Below are 23420 nucleotides of genomic sequence, written 5' to 3'. Positions count from 1 at the left end.
CTGCTAATCTTAATTCTATGTCTTAATGTTTACTAGTTTTAGTTGTAGGTCTTTTATGTCTGTAAGTCGTCAATCTAGATCTGTAAGTTTGTTAGTCTGTTTTTCTTCATGATCTTAAGATTTGTCTAGATTTATATTAGTATCTCTGCGTAATCATTACCATATTCTTATAAATTAATTCAAATACAACATGTACAACAAAGAAACAAAATAAGATGAATGAAATTATGCTATAAACAATTTTATTTAGGCTATACATTACATTGGTTTCTAAATGCTTTTGCAAGGCTTAGCCTATTGACTTCAAACTGAAAATATTTCATTTGTATAAAAGAAAACAAAAATATATTTAATAAAAAATAAAAAAAGACAAACAAATTAAACATTTGAAATATTGCATCAGCTTTATAATACTCTATTGCATCAGCTTTATAATACTATAAGTCAACATAAAAGATTTGTGGAGGACAATCATTATATTTTTAAAGTGAAAATCTGTGGAGTTTATAAAACACAATTGTATAGTAAGTAAAAACACAGGTGAAATAATACTTTAGGTAATGATTCCGTAAGGAGGCTTTTTTTCTACACATGATTTTGTATACACATTTTGTATGATAGGAGTCGAGCAACGTTGTCGAATGAACCAGGTAAATGTAGTTATACAATTAGACATGACATATACAATACATTGTAATGTTTGTTTAGAGAGCAAGGATGAAGGCTATTATTAATTGTACTTCGGACCTGCCAATATTACACTTCAAAACTTCCGAATGAATATCGCTATTCAGATTTACTTAAGTTACAAATAAAATAAACTTATTCATAACACAAAATTGGTTGTTATTCTCATCAATAAAATGTGTAGATTAAGTCAGGAGTATATTCTATTGATGGCGAAACAAATTTGTTGCATTTTGGGGCGGGGGTATAGGGGATAGTGATGTCCCCCCCCCCCATGTATTGGGAGCTGTATAACGTCCAGTTAAAGCAATTAAAACAATTTGTGCATTTACCAAGATGAAGGTCTTTGATAAAATAAAGTGGCGTGGAAGTAGGAATTAAAACGTCCATAATATCATCATAATAGAACAGACAAAGTTTGTACACGACAGGGCATTGAGACTCTTCCATTCAGAGGGTTTATATACAAGTGATGCTAAGGAAGACTAACTGCAATGCAACAAACTCGTGATTTTAAAGTTGGCATGAGAACAGATTGAACATGAGATATGTTTTGTTTTGATAATGACGGCCACATCAGTGGCAACATTGCAGGACTAGTTGTCTCTTTGCTGACTAGTGTAGACAAAATAGAATATAATCTGTTAGCAACATCTCTGACTGTGACATCAAGTTATACCTAGCGTATTAATACAACAATGCTCTTTGATCAATACTATAATAAATTGATGGTGCTTTAGGTTTTTGGAATGGTTGGCATGTCGATGGTAGTCGGAACATTTATTGAGACCAACTAAACAATAGCATAAGACTTATTTAAATTGGAAATAATTGTCCATTCTAAACCACCACCAATAGTCACAGTGGTTTAGTTCAGTGGTACATTGAAACTATTGTGTTCATAAAAACTTTCTCCAAAAAGTTGGTTACTTTAATCCTTTCTTTTTTGGGCTCTATTTGTAAGTTTGAACAAAATGAAACACATTTATGAAACAATGTAAATGAAATTAATACAATTGTTAGCAAAATGACGCAACTAAATATATGGGTATAAAAAATATTCATTAATCATTAAATACTCATCGTAATTCATTTACATACACCAGACATAAATACATTTTTTTTAAAAGGGTAAACAAATGAATGTAAATAAAGTACAAAAAGGCGATTTTATTCATAAAATTAGCACCCATAGACGGAAAATTGCAACAAAATTATAATTTACAAGAATTGCTTATGGTTTAAAAATCAGTAAAAATCTAAAGTAAACATAGATCTAGTCTAACAATTTTGGTGAAAAAAAAAAAATGAAGCGGTAATTGTAGCTAACAGCCAACAATGACACTTTTAGCTAGAAAATAATGAAAATAGAAATAGTTCCCTTTATTTAACTTACTAGAGCAGATACGTTTTTTTTTAGATCATCCAAGATGAGAAAGAACAATTTGGTGTTTTCTTTTAATCCCCCAAAATAATAATAATAAAAAAAAGGTTCAACTAAATTGTGCATAAAGTAAAAAAGGAACATATCAAATATTATTATTTAAAAAAAATTGTTTTTAACCTATAAGAATTTAGATCTAGATTTATATTTTATTCAAATCTTATTTTTTTTTAAAAGTGTATTTCTTTTATATCTGCAGTTACGAATAGCTCTTTAAAGTCACATGTTGAGTCAGTACTTTTTGCTATAGCAACGTCCGGCCCTTTAAGATTTAACGTCATTATCACCGAGATGTCACTGAGCTCTGACTTGAAAACTAGAACAATGAGATAATAGAAGTTCGTAGTGAATCTCAAACATAATGTCATTTTAGTTAACTGAGTTTTTTTAAAATGACCTAAGACTTCTATGTTTTATTTGGAATTCAATCTCGCTCTGCAGTAGCTCAACACCTAGAGGATTGAGATCGGACTGTAGATGTACAGGAGAAATAATTAGCTAATCAGTGAAACTACATTTTGTTATTTAAAAAACAACAACTGAGATTAAAGAGGTTTAATGTAATCGCAATCAAATTACCAGCTGACTTTAAAGTCTACCAGCTGTGACACAGTTGTGACAATTGGAATAACACAAAAACTAACCTACATATCTCTACAGAATCAAGACGAAAAAAAAGACAATTAGATGGAGATTTTCCTAACCAAGCCTTCTTCTTGGCACACACAGCAAACATATTGACATAGACATTGACTAAACATACGCATTTACATAGCATACACTTTGACAGAAACACACACAAGCATAATCCAAGCATTGTATTTTCTAAGTTTGCATTGGGCTAATCCTCCTTAATCCTGTCTGAGTGTTTATTTGAAACAAAAGTTTGAGAACCTCTTCTTTCATAAGTTAATTGAATTAATTGAGAAAACAAAAAGTATTGACGACATGTGATAGTACTGGTCACAGATAATTACCACTGACCACATATAATTACCACAGGCCACAGAGAGTACCAAATGATTTTGACCCGATCAGCAGAAAACTATCCCCGTCCTCACCCACCCATCACATCTGTTTTTTTTCTAGAACATATATAGGCCTAGAGTGAGAAACAAATAACACACACACACTTCTAAGGAGATATTTATTTCAAATAAACTTCCACACAAACTAACAACATACTAAGCGTGAAAAAAAAAAGTCACCAGAGATAAATGGTATATTTTGATTTCCTGAGTTCCTTGTGACATAAAGGACTAAAAAGTTCTAGAATTGTTTAATACTGAATTTGAGCACGCAAAATAAAATGTAGTACCAACCAAACAAAAAAAAAAAAAGAATAAATTAATAAATATGATCTTTTTATGTACACATACATTTTATAAATAATATTTTTTTTTATAGTCTGAAAAATAAAGGAAGGCAAAATAATATCGGATATAAAACTTGCAGCATTAAGATCTAGCTAGGTAGAATATAGGCTATAAAGGCATGCATAGGAACAGAATAAAGAACACATGACTGTAATACTGAAAAGGTGTTAACCATTTTTTTTTTAAACTTTGACTAGTTTAGAGGTTACAGAACAACATAAATTGAAAGTGTTGATAGATAAACATGCTTAGAGCAGTTTGTATAGCGTTTTACATACAATCGTGAGGGTTATGATACAGAGTGATTCAAAGTGATTCATTGGATTATGTACAGGTTATTAAGATTCGGAGCTTATGTTCACACACCACTGATTTTGTACACATTTGTATGTACACATTTTCACACAGAGCTCTTTGAATGTAACAACTTTCTAAAATTGTGGAGACAAATGTAGTGCACTACTTTGTTCTAGCTCAGTAACTACGATGGAAGAATTGGATACAACAGATACATTTAGTCCTATTCTATCAAGTATTGAGATAGGGCCCCAACAGACACGATATGAGGCAATGAGAGAGGGGGCGAGGTACATTGCTCTTAGAGACATTCAGTTCTGATTGTTGTTTTTTTGTTTTTTTTAGATGCTGTCCTTCGTAAATGGGCCTGGACACAATGGGGGGACAACCTGGTGACACTTCCGCGACCATCACTAATACTTAGCTTATACGTAGACTACATGTCACACTACTAAGCTCCCCAAATAACATTGGCACCTAATCTTTTAACAATTAATACTAAAAGTTGGACATTGCAGCTGAGCATCCGTTGATACTGCCAACTATTCAATTTTCATAGCTAGGTATAAGAGCTTCTGTTTGAGTTATTAATGAAAACAATTATTGCTTTGTGAAACTACGGTTATTATTTATAATTTTATGATCTGCAGTTATTGCCATCGATTTTTTTTTTCACAATTTTAAAGTTTGAAATTTCATGAAATAATATTCTTTTTCTTATATACATCAGTAATAAAAATGATATATAAAAATTGAATCAGCCTTAAAAATAGTAATGTACATGAAATTATAATACATACTTACATAAATAGGTGTAAAAAAAAAATAAAAAGTAAAATAGGTCACTTAGATATGCATACATTATGGTATTGAAAAAAAAATTCCCATTGACTAAGGCAAAATTGTAACAAGGAAAGGGAGCTAATAAATGAAGCACTTTTGTGTTAATTGTTTGCAAAATAAGTCAATAGAAATCAATTTGCATACTACTATAAACATATTTTCAAAACATATAATTATCCCTGCATTTGAAATAAACAAATAGTTTTTTATGGCCCACAGAAAGAAACTAGATTTGAGAGATGGCATTAAACTTTGTATTTCAGTTATTAAAAAAAAATATATATTTGAAAAAACGTTTTAAGCTGTTCGAGTTGTGGGCGAAAGACATTGTGTCCGGAGACTTTATCTGTACTGTAAAGCTACATTGAAACATCTTGATGATCTTTGTAGTGCACATAAGTCTAAACATATCTGAGACACATATCTATACATTTGAAAATAGCATTCATTGATAAATATTTTACAAATGTTTTTTTTTTTAATATAAATTTTACGTTTGACTGACTGTTCGATCTGTGGGCCATCAGAACATTGACTGTTCTGAAAAGGAAAATTGCATTTGCATAGGAACGAAAGGGACATGCATTTAGTTTAGGCTAAATAACAAAATTGCTTTTTAAGTAACATAAATAAACAACTATAATGCATACAGATGAGTTGTAACATAATTACATGTGTAAAAAAGGTCAAAGAACTGAGAGTGATTTTATAATCCATTTCCGTCTATTGAACAGCTTGTGAGTTCTTTCAAAATACTGAAGCAATGGTAGAGTTCATAAATGTGTCCTAGAATGTATATGTAAGTTCCTTTAAGTTTTGAGACACTCTTTAAAGGCATCTTAGCATATGTCAGGTACATGAAATACCTTAGCACGCTGAAGATTTACGGGTTATCATTCCATTTCGAACCTTCTGACGGCTTCGGTTTCTTCTGGGAGATACAGACTTTCGTAAGACCATCGGGTCGAAGGTCATGAGATTCAGATCAGGGTGAGAAAGTGCTACGTGTTCCTGCAAGACCAGAGGGGTGCTGAATTTTTCTCCACACACGGAACAAGGGGTCTTGTGTGTCTCATTGTCTACAAAGTCGTGGATGTCTTTCTCGGCGGCCTCACTGCCCTCGCTGTCTGAAAGGGCTTCTGACCCTGCCGAGCCAGGCTTACTGATATGACCGTTCAGGGCGTGCTGGATAGTAATCTTCAGCGGTTCACTGGTTGGCACAGCTGAGATCTTCGGCGCGTCCTGCTCATTGTTATTGTTGTTGTTGTTGGCGATGTTTTGTTCACCGTCTCCATTCACAGATTTTCTTACGGGAGATGCACAGGTACCAACCAAATCGCGGCCGTACAGTTTGGCGAGGATGTTGCCCCTTAGGGCGTCGTCCATCTCCTCCTCAGAAGCCCCATCACCCGAGAGCAGTCTTCGGTGAAGATTAACATTAGCGCTATGTCGGTCTCGGCTTCTTTTGGAAGGAAAAGTGGCAAGACAGCCATCCACTGTACACGAATGCATCAGCTTCAGATGCACGTTCTGGAAGTGTATTTTCACAGTGAAAGTATTCTGGAAGACTTTCCCGCAAAGTTTACACTTTAAAGGGTTCTCTTTATCAAGGTAAAGTTCTGAGGGATAATCCTGAAGCGAGTCCATATATTCTTCCGAGCTTTCTCTGCCTGAAGCGTCGTCTTCATCCTCGTCATTATCTTCGGAGTCGTTTTTCTTCTCTTCCGCTAATTCGTTGTCTTCTTTAGGAGACTTAGTTTTGACGCCACCTTTTATTTCTTCATCATCTTCCAGAGTGTCCTGGTGATTTGATGCCTCCGCATTAACGCCTCCCGACCACAACAAAGAAGCAATTTTAGGAAAATGCTTTGCTCCGTTGCCCTCCTGGTTTTTGTCGTGACAGATCATGTTATCCAAGTTAATGGAAACGTCTTCATTGGTCTGGTGTTTAATGTCAGCAAATGTCTTGCATTGGCTGTCAGCATTGCTGTAAGAGCTGTGGTTGGTCTGCTTGATATCTACAACTTTCCCAATGGTGTAGATAATTTTTGGAGGGTGGCCATATTTGGCCTCTTTCTCGTCATTATCGTCGCTTCCTGCATGTTGTTCCGCGTTTTGTGCACAGCGAGTTGGGATTGCATTTTTCCTTCGCTTTCCTCCTCTTAAGTTAATATCGTTGCGGGCACCAGAACCTTCGGAATCTACTTCGTCGTCATTTTTGAGATCTTCGCGCTCGTCACTAGCTGCGTCCAGATCTATTTCTAATTTCAGTTCGCCGTCGTATTTTTTGCTGAGGTCGCATGGTTCATCGTCAGGAGTTAGCGCCCTGCTGACTTTACTTAAGTCTGTCGGCAGATCGTCTTCAAGCTTGATGCGTTTTTCTGGTGGAGTCATGAACGGAAATTGTGCGGACATTTCTATGAAGAAGTTGGACTCTGGTCTCGGGATGCGTGGGGACTCCATGATGGGTATGATTTGGGCTGGGTTTGTGAGTATGGGTGTTGTGTTAGGGACCACCAGGGCTGGGGTAGAAACAACAGGGGTAAGCCTCTCGCTGCCGTTGTTAGACGAGAGATCCATCTCGTCTGATTGATCAAGATCATCTTTACGTTTCTGTGGCATGTGTAGTTTAGGATTTGGATTTGCGCTATGGCGATTTCTGCTTCGCCGGGAACTGAACATCATATTGCATCCTTCAACTGTGCACTTGTGCATTTCTTTTAAATGCACGGCGCTGTAATGTATTTTGAGTGCGCCTTTATCACAGAAAGTTTTATTACAGGCTGTGCACAGAACTCTCTTTTTTCCGTTGGGCCCGACGAAAGTGCTGCCGAAGTTGGCAGACGGCGTCCACTGACGCTTAATAGGATTGGAGGATTTTCTCATGTGCTGTTTGTTCTTTTTGTCTGGGTCCGACGGTGAGTCCGGGTTGTCTTTGTTGGAATAATCAAGGATCTCATCATTGTCTTCGGAGCCAGAGTCGCTCCCATCAACTTCGTCCAAACCTCCAAGCTGTTGTTGTTGCTGCTGTTGTTGTAATTGTTGCTGTTGTAACTGCTGTTGTTGCAACTGTTGCTGTAACTGCTGCTGTTGTTGTAACTGCTGCTGTTGTAACTGTTGCTGCAGCTGTTGAGGTTGAATCAGTTGGTGTGAAGGCGAAGCAGCGGTGGAGGAGATCGTTGACGGAGTTGTGCTTAGGTTTTTAGGGCTGTCACAGACAGGGGATCTTCTAGCAGGTAGAGCAGCTACAGTCACCACGCTTTTCTCCAAGCTACCTGGGCTAAGGCTGATGGAAGGACTGGGGTGCTCTTTTCGAGCATCAAAAGGCTGCATGATTTGAATCCTGCTGACAGGTGGAGTGACCAGAGGAGTGGAGGAGGTGGTCGGTGTCTGAGGTAGGGTGAGACTTCTGGAATCTCGCGTCGGCGTATAACTTGGAGAAATAAGAGGCGTGGTCATTATTCTGGTGCCAGGTGGAGGGATAAACGGAACCGGTCTGGATCCGAACAGCTGTCGTGTGGATTCATACGACTTGATGTACGATTGCATGGATAAGTTGCTGCGCTCAATGAATTTTTTAATGTCTGACTCGGCTCGTGTGCTCTGTTTGACAAGAACCTCGTGCCTATCTTTAGTGTCTTGGAGAATGATCTCCTGGGCGATGGCTTTCGTTTCCCCAAACCGGAGAAACTGTTGCAGCACCACCATCTCTTCTTCTCGTGTAGCGACACACCATTTGTCCAGAACACGACCTGAGCTGTCCTGCAATGAGAAGAATGTCGTTGTCAACATTTAGACACTAAAGTAAGAAACATTCAACGTTCAATTCCAACGAAATATCTTGCAATGAAAAGTGGGAAACATTTTACCAGAACGAATTGTATTTGCAATTAACGTTGATACTAGTGTTGTTATGTTTTTAATCTAAACTGATCATTTTTGTAATGTTAATGTTGTGGAGACTGTTACCTATTCATTGAAGATGAAAGAATGTGTCTTATTTTACTTGACTAGAATGTTGAATTAATGAACTGCTTGAAGACATGAACAATTGATGGATTGGAATATTTTGTTAATGTTTCCCTATTAGATAGCCCTGAAACAGGTGCACTCACATGCACGAACTGTGGCAAACTCAAGAATCGGCTTGTTTAGCCTCACCTAACTCTGCCCGACACAAAAAAGGCCAAAACCAGTGATTCATCCATTGTCTTTCTAGACAATTACTAAAGGTGGCTCCTATTTTGTGTAGCGCTTCATCCCTACTTCTAGTAGAGTTCTATTGCGCTCTTGGCCAATGTTGGGGAGTACTAACTGTGAGAAGGTTTCCGTGATGCCATTGAGCGCTCAGCAAACAAAGATCAAGTCAAAGCTCAATCAAAAACATCGCGATCTGAGCCCAGACACAACCGAAAAAGACAGTGGCACCAAAACCCTAATATAAAAAAAACAAGGTTACAAAAGACAGTTTGTGTGGAAACACAAACTCAAAATCGGCCCCCGAAGTAAAATGTTTTACATAATTCGGATAATCCTTCAGAGTTGAAGATAGTTTACTTCCTAGTCCAAACCTCCCGCAGGACGACGGGGCATGGGAGCAGGCAGGGTTTGAACCTTCGATCGTCGATAAATCCAAACGACAGTCCAGCGCGCAAACCGCACGACCAGTGGTCCACCCAGGTAGGCTTCAATATTTTCAGAAAGAACATCCGAATGAAATTATATCAAAGACAAATGAGAGATAAGAATGGAGAAAGAAGGTTAACAGATCTTGTGTAGTGCCCCAACCGTCCCGCAGATCAAAGGATACGTGAAAGTGAATGTAAAGTTAGATGTGAACCTGGCCTAACTAGTTTGTGGTCTATAGGGCAGATGATGTAAAGTTCATCTGTCGTTGTGGCCTACGGTTAACGAGGGTGTCATGTAGCCAGCACAACGACCAACCGCCTTTGCTTTTCCCCAACTAATGTCAGGTTCCCATTAGAGCTGGGTAGACTCAGAAGTTGAAAATCCCAGTCTTCACCAGGATTCGAACCCGGGACCCTCGGTTCGAACTAAATAAGTTAATTTCTTTGAAAAAGCTCAATCTCATTTTCGAATTCTCAAAAAATATTTGTACTATAGAAAAATGGTCACGAAAATGATGTTTATAAGATTACTATTCGTCTTAAATTAGGTGTAACATATAATGCATACTAATTAGCTTTTTCTTATAAAAAACTTCTTGCATAATTGATTTTTAAAAATTAGAATTTTCGCTTTCAGGAAAAAAAAAAGTAGCCTTTGCATCAGAACTTTGAATGGTCTAAAATATTGTGAAGTCGGATTTTCAATATCTCTTCTAGTTTACGAGATCTAAACGGGACGGACGGACAGACATTTCGCACAAAACTAATAGCGTCTTTTCCCCTTTCGGGGGCCGCTAAAAAACTATATGAAGAACTGCCAGATCTGGAAACCACTGCGCAGTTCATCTCAGATATAGGATTCCTTTGTCTGAACCCTTCATAAAAATGGGATAGAAGAGGTCTCTTGTTAGGCAGCCAAGGGAGTTAACCACTTAGCCGTACGCCTCACATTCCTATGGAAGATCCCTTGATTTTTTGTCTACTATTGCAAGGTTATAGTGACAGTGATTGTTGCTCTATTCATTAAGTCATTCATTAAATCGTTTAAAAGTTGTACTTCATTTTACAAGATTATTACGTAGCATAAAAGAAAATAAGAACCAATTGTGGTTTATATTATTCCTTTCACTACAGAACTATGCACGGTTTGTCTCATATTTTCCCAAATCTTTTCTAGACATTTCTTCAGTCACACTTTTAAAGGTCCAGTTCAAGTCAAACAGCATACTCAATGACTCTATTTTGAGTGGTTTTTTTTTTTTTTTTTTTAGTAATTGTAACTTTTACAACCCAACAGCGTCTTAGAAAGCTTGCACCACTGACCAGAGTCCATCAGGTTAATGAGGTGTGAGTACTGTCTGCCACCACCACTCACCCGCACGGCCAGTCCAAACAAATGTGTCAGTAAATGCCAGGGAGACATGAAAGAGGGTGCTGGAACTTAAGACAGGGCGAGACATTTGGATGACCTGATGGAAGAAACTGAAGACAAAGACGATGGATGCAGGGGCGGGGTGGAAGGGGAAGTAAGTTCAAGGGGGAGTAACAAATAGTTGTTAGTAGTTGACACAGAGACCTGGTGGTGGAAACTACGAATAAGTATTAAGCCAAGGGGCAAGGCGTAACCCAAAATTGAGAAAGTGTTAAATTGCATTGCATTAGGATGTGAGATATATATTGGGAGAGCAAGTAGCTTTCAATACTTTCAATGTATAAGATTACAATTACTGTAGTTCTCTGTAGAGCTGAAAGTATTCAAAACCAATTATTGTAAATCAACCTACGGCTAACTTAACAATGCGATAGTGTCGCCAAATTATCTCTTCCAATGTTAGTGTTTTAAATGGTGTCGTTTAACTTGCCCTTGTTGAAAGTAGTTTTGTGTATTGTTACTTTAGTGGTTACTAGGTCTATCCGTATTGTTAGTTTTAGCGGATTTTATATTACTATGTGGACCGTTATGATGAAACGAAATTTTAAAGTTTCCCGTGTGTAGTATTTTAACATAAACGGATGGTTGTTATATACTAATGTTGTGCTAGTCTTATTATCTTCTTATCTTATATATTTTTAAACATATCTTCTTGGCTTCACTAGAATGTTGAGCTAACGAACTGTTAGAAGACATGAACGATTGATGGACTGGAATAGGTTTGAAGGTTTCCTATTCGTTCGTTAAGAGGAGCAAGAATATAGGACAGCACGTAAGGTAATGGACGACTTGTCCTATGACTGATGGAACCAATGTTAGAGAAGCAATACACGTCACTTCAATACAGGTCGCTTTGCTTGGAACTAGTTTTCTTCTATTAAAGATATCAGTAATGGGTGTGCTTTGACCTTCATCATATAGTCATGAGATTTAATAATAATAATTATTATTTTGTCTTGTCCGAAGATTTTAAAATTATATGTGACTTTATGAAGACCTACAATTGACCATTAATTAAATTAATTTACATTCACATAAGCTTAGGGCTTAGACTATAGCACACAATTGTTGTCCAAATAACAGAATGTCATTTGAACTTCAGCTCAAGCTATACAAATGGCCATTTCCGCCTTTTTTCTCAAACTGCTATTAGCATGGGACTCGTCACATGTCCCAGGCAGCATTCTGCATCTGAGCAGCTTCAAGAAAGTTGCACATCTATCTACACACAGCTCTACGTCTTTCTCCCCCCTCCCTCCACCTCCATCCTCTCTTTCACCTCCTCACAGAAATCTTTCAATCTTACACACATGCGTCCTTGCCGCGGTTTCCGTCATATATAAGCCCCCCCCCCTCTCGCCCCCACGCTTTCCCCTCATCCTACACCTCCCCCCACCCACCTCCCTTTATGTGGAGTGTCGTTCTTGACTGTTTCCAGCATGTGTTTCTCATCAGGAGTCAGTGCCTCGGGTCCAGCGGTGCCTGACAGCGGACAAATGCGGGTGAGGAAGGGCCAGGAGAGAGCACAAAATATTCGCGCATTTAGAAAGAAATGTTTGTTTCCCTTGTTTACCGGACGTTACAGGGAGTCGGCATCTGGTCACCTTCGAAGGAGTTAACTTTAAATGTCCACGTCTTGTTGGCGACAAAACGTGGTCCTTTATTTTCTTCACACCATCGAGATTATTGTGCAGACCAGAGCGGTCAAAGGTCATGGTGAAATACCTGACCAGGGAGTCAGCAATTTTGGTTTTGGGCTTAGAGATCTTAAAATAACGACAGAACACCTGTTTTAAAATGTCAAGCAGACATACGAGCCAAAAAGGATATTAAGTCCCAACTAATGACATGAACTTCATGGTTGATTCATCAACACCAAGCGTATTCAAAATGCATAAATCTAAGTACATTTGACAGAAGGAGGGTTTTACTAAATAGCTACAGTTCAGCAAATGTTATCATCGAAAGCCTTTCAGGCATATCAACTTGTCAAACAAATGAAAAATAAAAGTTAATATTGATGCGACAATGGCTTTTCCTGAAAATGACAGTAAATGATTTCGGTAGTGGCATAAATTGATCCCAGAAATGTCTATCCCGAAGACACGAAAATGGCTTATCCCAAACTTGACAATAACTTGACACAAACCACACACGACCTTTCCAAAAATGACAATAGATTTCCAAAACATGACAATAGATTTCCACAACATGACACTAAATTTCCACAACATGACACTAGATTTCCACAACATGACAAGGGATTTCGCAAACCTGACAATAGCTTTCCTAGACGACTATTTCTATCCCATGTCCAGATGTTTTGCTGTTGAGCTGTAGGCTCTTTCGCAGTTTGTGCCAAGGAAAAATAACGTGCTGTTTTTTTATGCTTTTCAGCAATGCGATTATACAGAGTGATGGACGATTATACAGAGTGATGGACGTGTTGGGTTAGAGTAGGCCCTGGTAATAGAGACTGTCTGAGGTGAATTAAATTGGGGCATTCAAAGAGAATAGAATTCTCTAGCCCAAATGTGACAACAGATTCTCCAAAACATGACAATAGCTTTACGAAACATGATAGTAGGTTTCCGAAAAATGACAAAACCTTTCTCCAAAATGATAATGTTTTAAGTCATAGCACGACAATCATTTAACTTGACATGAAGACTGGATGCAGACAGTCTCTGAATGAAATAGTTACATATTGTTATCGGCATTGGTGAGCGTGAACAGACTGAACGGGACCAGGTGTTAGGACCAGGCATCCCTTGACCTTTCCACTCACCTACCTATCCACTCACCCGCACATACACACGCGCTCGGTGTACCTGGTTAGGTGGCTTATGTTAAGTTAATGGGAGGAGGGGGGAAACATGGATAAACCATTTCGTTCCCAAGCCAATAGTACAGCGTTTACCTTTGTACCTTGTGATACTGACAACAATATTGTCATAATTTGAGTCCCAGGTAGGGAGTCCGGTAGACTTTTACTGAACACTGTAGGTTTGTTTCGGAGAACGCATTGCTAGGAAATAAATGGGTCAACGGCGATCAACAGTAGCTGTGGCCTATACACCCCACACACATAGATATTCATACATACAAACTATTACAAACATACTACAAACATGTATGCATAAACACATACATACAATCATACTTACAAACATACTTACAAACATATATGCATACATACATACATACATACATACATACATACATACATACATACGTACATACACACACACACACACACACATATACATACATTCATACATACAAACATACATAGATACATACATACATACATACATACATACATACATACATACATACATACATACATACATACATACACAACGTGAGCTATCTCAGTAGTATATCTGTTCCTCGTCTGTTTGTTTTCAATCCCTTTGTGCGGATGTCTAGATTAGAGGTTATTTTGTATATTGAACTTGGCTAAAGCAGATACTTAGTAACATGGTAACACGTCCTGAGTTAACACTGAGAGTTACACAGCAAGATGTGGACACGTCAATCTCGTCAGGAACATATAGTGTAAAGCAGATACTAATGTGACGTCAAGTTTTAAACCGCCGCCCCCCCTGAAGTTCTAGAAAATATCTCCGAGACTAAAATTACAAACTGTTGTAGATCCGGCTGAAGGGATTTGCAGGTTATGTGAGTCTGATGAGTCTGTTCAAACTAAGGTCTAGAGCTAAAATAGTGCTGAGTACATAGGAATAGGAAACAGATTTATGTAATGGACATGTTATAATCTAGAACCAAGAACTAGATTTGTGTAGATATGAAATGACGATTTATTAGGTTAAAGATTACGCTAGGATACAAATTGGATGTGATTAGGACAATGGATAACACATTTCCATTTGAAGAAAAAGAACATTGATTGTTGAAGAAATTTTTGTGATTTCTTTGGTGCTACATATTTACAGGGAAATAATGGAGGCGGAGCTATACTTTTTGTTCACTTTCTCTAGTAGCACAACTTTTGTCAAAGCCACAAGAAACACAACAATTTCAATAATCTGAAATTTCGCACCTAGCAGTACAACTGATTAGTGGTTGACCTAAGTTGTTAGATTGTGGTGTTAATAACGATCTCAGAACCATTTTTTAAAACTATTTATAATGACAGAGAAACTATTAATGTTTAGTTTATCATAGTATTTAGTTGACAACTTGAAGTTCAATACACCAAAAATCCGTTTATAGTTTTTCCGTCACAGATGCAAATCTGAATGTGAACTTCATAGAAGACAAAACAAGGTTCTGAAAATGTATATCCCTTAAAAATGTCATTCCTTGGGGGAGCTAAGGGGGGGGGGGGAGTATCAGGATTGAAAGCAAGTTAAGAAAAAGTACTGATTACATTTTCACAGCTCTCCTATTGAATTTCCCACTTCCACCTGGGCGTGATTCTATCTAGCTCCGGCACCGTGGGCCACATTACGGATGTCTCTACTCACATTGAGATATTGTCGTGTAGAGCTTCGCGGAACTAAAGATGTGTTCCGTCTTTACCGGTACGCGACTAAATCTAGATGAGTACGTCAGAGGTCACACAGCACTGTGCCGCTGTGAGCAGGCCTGCTTTAACCATCAGGCGGTGGGCCGGGACGTGTTTATCTTGCAGGAGACCCATGAGTCCGTGACACGTCAGGAAACAAGGATATTAGCCACGGTTATCTCCCAGTCTTTGTCCGAACCCAGTAGCCGCCCCTTCATGGCTGGGATACAGGAGTGTAGTCTTTCTTCAAGCTTTTATCGCTAGGGGGCGCTTCAGTGTAATGGTTAATCTTATCTTACCGGTAACATTTTGTCATATCACCGTCTCTTTTATACTCAAGGGAATGTCGTCGTTTATATGGCCGACATTTGACATCGTTGTCCTGGAGGCAGTCTTCCTAAAAATGTTTTTTGAAATTCGTATTTTATATCACAGTCCTTAAGTCAAAATTTATATCACAGTGACACAGTCATTGAATCAGTCTTTCTTTTGGAATGTCATAATTTATACCACAGTCCTTACGCCAGTTTCTCTTTGAAATCTTTAGGAATGTTATACCTAGATATATTAACTCAATTTTTCTTTAAAACCTCATGGTATGTCATTATTTATACCCTGAACCCTGAAGTCAGTCATAACTAACAATGTCTTAGAATGTCATAGATTTAGACTTATATCAGTCTAACGTCCGTCTTTCTCAGAAATATTATGGAATGTCATAGTTTAGATCACAGCCCTTGGAAATTTTGATAGAAAATTGAGGAAAATATAATAAATAACCTCGATTCCTAATGCCTGATGTTGTGAATACATTAGACCTATACTAACACTTATATCTATTGAGCGTGGCTTTGACATTAAAACATTCATTAGTGTCACGAATTAAATCTAGACCTTATTACTCCTTGTGTTTCGTTATCTGCGGCCATGTATCTAGTTCACATTAGTTCTGTGTATTCCTGGTCAAGTCAAAGGGAACTCAAGTCGACACTTTGTTGTGTTGTTTTTTCATTGTGTATACAAGATTAATCTGGTCACAGTGACCCGGTGAGGGTATGGGTCTTACTGAGTGAGATGGCGGTGATTACGTCACACCGACAGGGAATGGCACATGTCATCTTGACTTTAAGGAAGTGTTATGAAAAGATTTAGTTTACACACACACACAAAAAAGGCTAGACATGTTGTATATGTTGATGTGGACAGTGTTTCCCAAACTGTGTTTCGCGGAATCCCTAGTGTTCCAAGAGACCTGAATAGGTGTTTCAAAATCTAACGGAATAATTATCTAGTATTCCCCCCCCCCCCCCACGTGAACTAACCTCCCTAAAAAATAAGCAAATTGTTCCAGTAAATACCCAGAATGTGCGAAGTGCTCCGTTAAGGCAAAAGTTTGGGAAACGCTGTTTTAAAATATAGTCTAATATATAGTCTAATATATAGTCTAATATATAGTCTAATATATAGTCTAATATATAGTCTAATATATAGTCTAAAATATAGTCTAATATATAGTCTAATATATAGTCTAATATACACGTATCTCTCAATCTTGAGCACAACTTAAAAGAAAGCTATGTGTACGTTAGAAAATGTGTAGGATAATGTGCAAGTTTATATATAACATGATAACGTTATATGATAATAGTAAAAATCATCTTTTGGGACTGAGAACGTTATAGAAGCAGCAGTGATGCCCCAAAAGTATGACGGGGTAGGTTACGTTCGTATCGTCACAAGAATTTTCAATGTCCTAAGGAGCTTGCAGAAGTTTTGTAATAAGTATAAGTGGAAGGTTCTAGTACAGCTTGTTGAGAGACGATTATTTGGTTAAATAGATCAACGAATTGTAACATAAACATATGATGGGACTCCCAATCAGTGTAAGTGTTCTATGACAATCAAAGTACAATAAAGGATATTAATAAAAATCCATAAATAACAAGCTTTTTGGTATTCGCTGTAAGGCACTTGAAGCAGCCCATTGATAAATTTTACTTCTTTTAAAACCATGTAATCCCCCCCCCCCCTTTCCAACTATTTTAGTACAGGGGAGCTAAATTGAACGTCAAAGTTGCTGACAAAATAAAATAGAAGTAAGCTATTTTTTTTAACAAAAATTTCAATGCATGGCAGTTGATTTTCGTATCAAATTGCATTTATTATCGCTAATTAGCTGCCTATCTGTTTTACATTTGTAAGTCAAAGTCTAATGGTTCCTTCGTGTTGACATTAATTTGTGCTACAAATGGAAGAACTTGGATTTTTGTTTGTTCACTGGCTCAAAATTCCAAGCAATCTTTCATAGACCTTTAAAAAGACCTAGTTTATCAACACATCCTTCAGTTTGTTCCCCGGATACACCAAACGTCAGCTATGTAAAGTTTTACCACCTTCAATGAAAATTCCAGTAGAATGAAATGTAAAAACCAAAACGTGATCAAGGATCAGATTACTGTGAATAACCTTTAGTATGAACACAGTTATAGTATAAAGGAATACTGGAAATGTTTTATACTATTACAATACCTCTATTCAAGCCACACTTTCAGAATGGGTGGGTGGGGCGGACACATTTCTCGAAAACAGCTCTAACGGATTTTCCTAGAATTTTGACAACCGATGTCGTTGGAAGAAGAATTCCTAGCTCGTTGATCACGGAGGTCACGCACTGAGCATTATGAACATAGTATAAAAGAGAAAATAATGTAAATTTGGAAAAGAACTTGGAAATATTTTTTGAACAGATGACATGTCTTCGGCTTCTCGGTCAGGAGGGGACAATAGGGCGGGATAAACTATATATATATATAATCTAGCATTCATTAGTTATTAAAACTAAATTAATCGCTCTCTTAGTTGTATAAAGGAGGTATTGTGTTCAAAAAACAAAAATGATTACTTTTAAATTCTCCTCGTCTACTTACTAGTTCGTCAGTACATTATGTAACATGGAATACGGTTATAGTCGTTAGGTGAGGAACTGAGTCTATAAAGTCAAGTCTCACAGAGTTCGACCTACAAAGAACAACCACTCTCTTTTGTTGACGCATCAGACAATGGCACAAGCAGAAGGCGTTTAATCGCTCACATATCAGCAATGACATTTTGTGAAATGACAATTTGACTCTGTGTGTGTGTGTGTGTCTCTCTCTCTCCCTCTCTCTTTGGGTTGCCAAATTCCTCGTGCATTTTGACAATGTGTGTCTCTTATTGTTCAACTTATGCGAGGACAAACTCATACACGTGCTCCTTTTTCACTAGTGCCATTAAAGCATGGAACGGGTTGCCTGAATCAGCCAGCAAAAATCAATTACTAAGTTTAAGTCTATGATTAACACGCATGACTAGATTGACACACGGATACGCGTAGGACGTAATCGTCTTCTCTTTTGAAGTAACGTCTGTAATTTATAAAATGAGAAGATTAAGCTGCACCCACTTTAAAACAAGATTCATAAATATAAGCACAGAGGCTCTCAAAAGAGTGAGACTGACCTGTAATATATATCCTCTAGCATAGTCCTCGTAGGTCCAGCCGAAGCCGTGAAGCACCTGGAGGACCTCCTCATGCTGGAGCACAGAGAAGAGTCGGTCCAGCAGAATCTTGAGCCGGACAGGAGTGGCGTGAGCGCCGTAGAGCATCAGGCTGGCAATGTCGAAGACTATGTTTGGCTGGACCACCTCCACCTGGAGACCCAGATTGATTACGTGATTGGTGCCCAGCTTGTCCAGAGCTGTGGATCAAAGGAGAAAAATGAAATATACTGTAGAGATTAATATTTTTGGACACATTTATAGACACACGGTGTTTTTTTTAATAATCATAATATATCAGTGTCATTTTTGATGATTTCTTGATTTAAAAGGGAAGATAACAGGTTCTTTGAAATATGTACGATAACAGTAAGGGAATCACTTTAGTATCATTCCATTTTCCATCGCAGTTAACGAACTCAAAATAGGAAACACGCGTTCTTATAGTCTTCTGAAAGTGTGCACTTAATATTAATTAAATATGCACATTTCTGCATACAATCATTCGGCAGGCTGCTTTCGGGGTGGGGGTGGGGGGGGAAGGTGTATCTGGTGTTTGAATGTAAGGTCTGGTAAGGCTGACATGTTTGAGATGCATTGTCCCTCTAGCTACAGGTGATCACGAAATTTTGTTAGCAAGAGGTCCCCCTAGGTTTCTTTCCTTCTTCCTATGATCGGTGTGGTACCTTCCTCTAGATTTAACCTTTGTGATATTTATTAATTCTCCCTCGATATTTATTCTTGGTTTAGTACATGTCGCATAAATTCCGACATCGTCTGCAACGGGAAAGCCGATTCACTAACGACACCGCAGTTGTTCTACATGACCCACCGATAGAGCAGGTCAAGCTCATCCCCTCAGAGCACGTGCCGTCTGCTAGTACCGTAGGTGGGACTGACGCGACCAGGTAGACAGACAACATCAGTCTAACGCTTCTGGCACCAATGAAAATTTTTTTTTGGTCTTAGAGAAGTATATGTTGCTGTGTGTGTGTGTGTGTGTGTGTGTGTTGGTGTGGCGGGGTGGGTAAGGTTGGAGAGACGTGAAGGGAGTGTGAAGGAGAAAGCTAGAAATGAAATTATGTGTTTATCTGTACGTGTACCTTTGTGTGGGTGTTCGCAGGTTAGTGTGTATGTGAAATGTGTGCATTAAATACTCTATATGTTCATGAGATATAAGTACCACTAAATATAAAAACCAGAGTTATATACTTCGATTAAAGAATCTCATAATATAATAGAGATACTGAACAAGTAAGAGCTGAAACAGAGTTTAATATAGTCAACACAGAATGTCATTGTCTACATAGAGTTCAATAATTTAATATAGTCTAGACAGAATTTCATTGTCTACATCAGTGATGCCCAACCTTATTCGCCCGGCGGGCCATTTTCATTTCCGACACTCGTGTCGCGGGCCACATCATCGAATAGATAAAAAAAATGAAATAGAGAATAATTCCATTTTAAATAGTTTTATTAGAAACCTGTAGCACTACTAGGCCTACGTACACACGTAGGGCGATTACGTAAGATAGGTCTCATCCGTTTTACTACTGAAAGGTTTGTCTGCTCAATGAAGTGCTTGTAAACATTGGGATCGTCCTTAACACTTCATTTCGGACATTTGAAAAGTTTCATCAGGCGAAGAAATGAACTGTCTGCATCACTCTAAATTTCTCAAACAGGGATGTCTGGCTTTGTAAGTCAATCAATTCCAGTTGCAGATCTATCGGAGTAATCCACAGTGGCAATAGAAAACATTTCAAAATCTGCTACTCTGTCATTTAGTTTTGCGATGCGTTAACTGCTTTTTTACCCAGGACTAATTCTTTCACCACTGATAGAAAGCACTTTTTTTACGCATCATTTCTCATAATTTGAGCAACTCTGTAACTTGTTCTTACCCTGGACTCATTTCACTCATTTCTTGTCTCTTTGTTCTCGTCAGTCACTTTACTCATTCAACTAGGCGTAGCTTAGCGATCTTTTTTTCTTGGCGGTTAAAACCAACAATGCCGCCATATTTTTTAATGTTTTGATTTGCAAATGACTTTTGTTATAAGTTTTAAAAACAGCCACATTTCTGTACAAATCTTGTTGGCATATTTTCCACAAAAGCAAAGATATCTTCACTTTTTTCCCGAAGTTTCTACATTCACATTCTAGTTTTCGTTCCTATGACTCTCTCATTTCATTAACGCTCAAATATTTAAATGGTACGTACCATTCTCTTTGATATCAAAAGAACTTTACCAAAAAACTGATGCAGAATTGACTCCCTGTGTTACACACAACATATTACACAACTTGCTCAAGACAGCAGCGGAATTATTCAAGAACCTAAAACAACTGTCAACACTTGTCACCAAAAAAAAAAAAAAATGTCGTGTTCATTAAAAAAAAAATAATATGAATACCATAGATTAGAATGAAATCCATCCAAGAAAAACAGAGTCCTAACGTAGGAAAAATACATTTTTCAAACTTTTAAGAAATTTCTTCACTTTGTTCCGAGGTTTAGACGGGCCGGATGGAAACACTTCGCGGGCCGGATCTGGCCGAGGGCCGTAGTTTGGGCATCACTGGTCTACATAAAGTTCAATAATTTAATACAGTCTACATAGAGTTTAACAGTTTAATGGAGTCTACATAGAGTTTAACAGTTTAATGGAGTCTACATAAGAGTTTCATCGTTCAATGATTTTTTTTAAATTTATTTTTTAAAAACTTTAAATGAAAAAGAAATGGTTTTATTGGTATTTTGGGGGGCTCATGGTGAAAAAAGCGACATGAAGATTATGAGCTTTAGCCCCCCCCCCTCCCAAATCCCTAAACCTATTTGATGAACTCGAAGTTCGAGGTTGTTTTTTTTTTTTTTTAATAGTAGTAATGTCAGTCTCCGAGCTCAAGCTCATAATAGGTAGTGGATGTAGTGATGGCGATACAACAGATTCGTTGTCCGTTGGCCAGGTAAAAAAAGTGAAAGAAATGTCTTTATAATAAAAAAAAATTTGAAAGAAATGTCTTTATAATAAAAACAAGATTACAAAGACAGTTTGTGTGGAGACACAAACTCAAAATCGGCCCCCGAAGTGGTCCACCCAGGCAGGCTTCAATATTTTCAGAAAGAACATCCAAATGAAATTATATCAAAGACAAATGAGAAATAAGAATGGAGAAAGAAGGTTGACAGATCTTGTGTAGTGCCCCAACGGTACAGCTGATCAAAGAATAGGTGCAAGTGAATGCAAAGTTAGATGTGAACCTGGCCTAACTAGTTTGTGGTCTATAGGGCAGATGATGTAAAATTCATGTTTTTGTGGCCTAATGTTAACGAGGGTGTCATGTAGCCAGCACAACGACCAACCGCCTTTACTTTTCCCCAACTAATATCAGGTACCCATTGGAGCTGGGTGGACTCAGAGGCGCCTAAGGATTCCGAAGTAGAAAATCCCAGTCTTCACCAGGATTCGAACCCTTGGCCCCCGGTTCGGAAGCCAAGCGCTTTACCGCTCAGCTACCGCGCCTCTCCTGGCCTAACTGAAGTCTTATAATTGATGTAATTTTTTGAAAAGGCTCAAACTCTTATTCGAATGCTCCAAAAAAAAAAAATATGTATATTCTCGCAATAAAAAGGAAAGTTCAAGAAAATGACATTTACAAGATTACTATTCTTTTTAATTTAGGTCTAACTTATAATGCATACTAATTAGCTTTTTCTCTTTAAAAAACTGCTTGCGTAACTGATTTTAAAAATTAGATTTTTCGCTTTCGGAAAAAAAAAGTAGCCATTGCATCACAACTTTGAATGGTTTAAAATATTGTGATGTCGGATTTTCAATATCTTTTCTAGTTTACGAGATCTAAACGGGACGGACAGACATTTCGCACAAAACTAATAGCGTCTTTTCCCCTTTCGGGGGCCGCTAAAAATGTGAAAGAAATGTCTTTATAATAAAAAAAAGTGAAAGAAATGTCTTTATAATTAAAAAAATGTGAAAGAAATGTCTTTATAATAAAAAAAAAAGTGAAAGAAATGTCTTTATAATAAAAAAATGTGAAACAAATGTCTTTATAATTTAAAAAATGTGAAAGAAATGTCTTTATAATAAAAAAAATGTGAAAGAAATGTTTTTATAATAAAAAAAAATGTGAAAGAAATGTTTTTATAATAAAAAAATGTGAAACAAATGTCTTTATAATTTAAAAAATGTGAAAGAAATGTCTTTATAATAAAAAAAATGTGAAAGAAATGTTTTTATAATAAAAAAAAATGTGAAAGAAATGTCTTTATAATAAAAAAAATGTGAAAGAAATGTTTTTATAATAAAAAAAAATGTGAAAGAAATGTTTTTATAATAAAAAAAATGTGAAAGAAATGTCTTTATAATAAAAAAAATGTGAAAGAAATGTTTTTATAATAAAAAAAAATGTGAAAGAAATGTCTTTATAATAAAAAAAATGTGAAAGAAATGTCTTTATAATAAAAAAAAATGTGAAAGAAATGTCTTTATAATAAAAAAAATGTGAAAGAAATGTCTTTATAATAAAAAAAAATGTGAAAGAAATGTCTTTATAATAAAAAAAAAATGTCGAAGAGGAGGAGGAATATGTTTGTTTTTGGGAGTGAAGTAGGCGG

The 23420-nt window shown here is 37.1% G+C and overlaps 1 protein-coding gene across 1 annotated transcript in view; it reads right to left on the bottom strand.

Annotated features, from left to right (window-relative positions):
- Positions 1-220: 220 nt before the first annotated feature.
- The window catches only part of LOC106068698 (zinc finger protein basonuclin-2-like), a 55065-nt gene continuing 31865 nt past the window's right edge, over positions 221-23420 (bottom strand). The window contains exons 3-4 of the mRNA XM_056035243.1: positions 18740-18978; positions 221-8409 (exon numbers count right to left, since the gene is read on the bottom strand). Coding sequence (XP_055891218.1) covers positions 5515-8409; positions 18740-18978 — 3134 coding nt within the window. The 3' untranslated portion in view covers positions 221-5514. The remainder of the gene's footprint in view (positions 8410-18739; positions 18979-23420) is intronic.

This window comes from Biomphalaria glabrata, chromosome 1 (genome assembly GCF_947242115.1).
Source record: "Biomphalaria glabrata chromosome 1, xgBioGlab47.1, whole genome shotgun sequence".
Taxonomy (NCBI): domain Eukaryota; kingdom Metazoa; phylum Mollusca; class Gastropoda; family Planorbidae; genus Biomphalaria; species Biomphalaria glabrata.
Note: the sequence above shows the minus strand (reverse complement) of the source record. Positions and strands in the feature narration are given on the sequence as shown.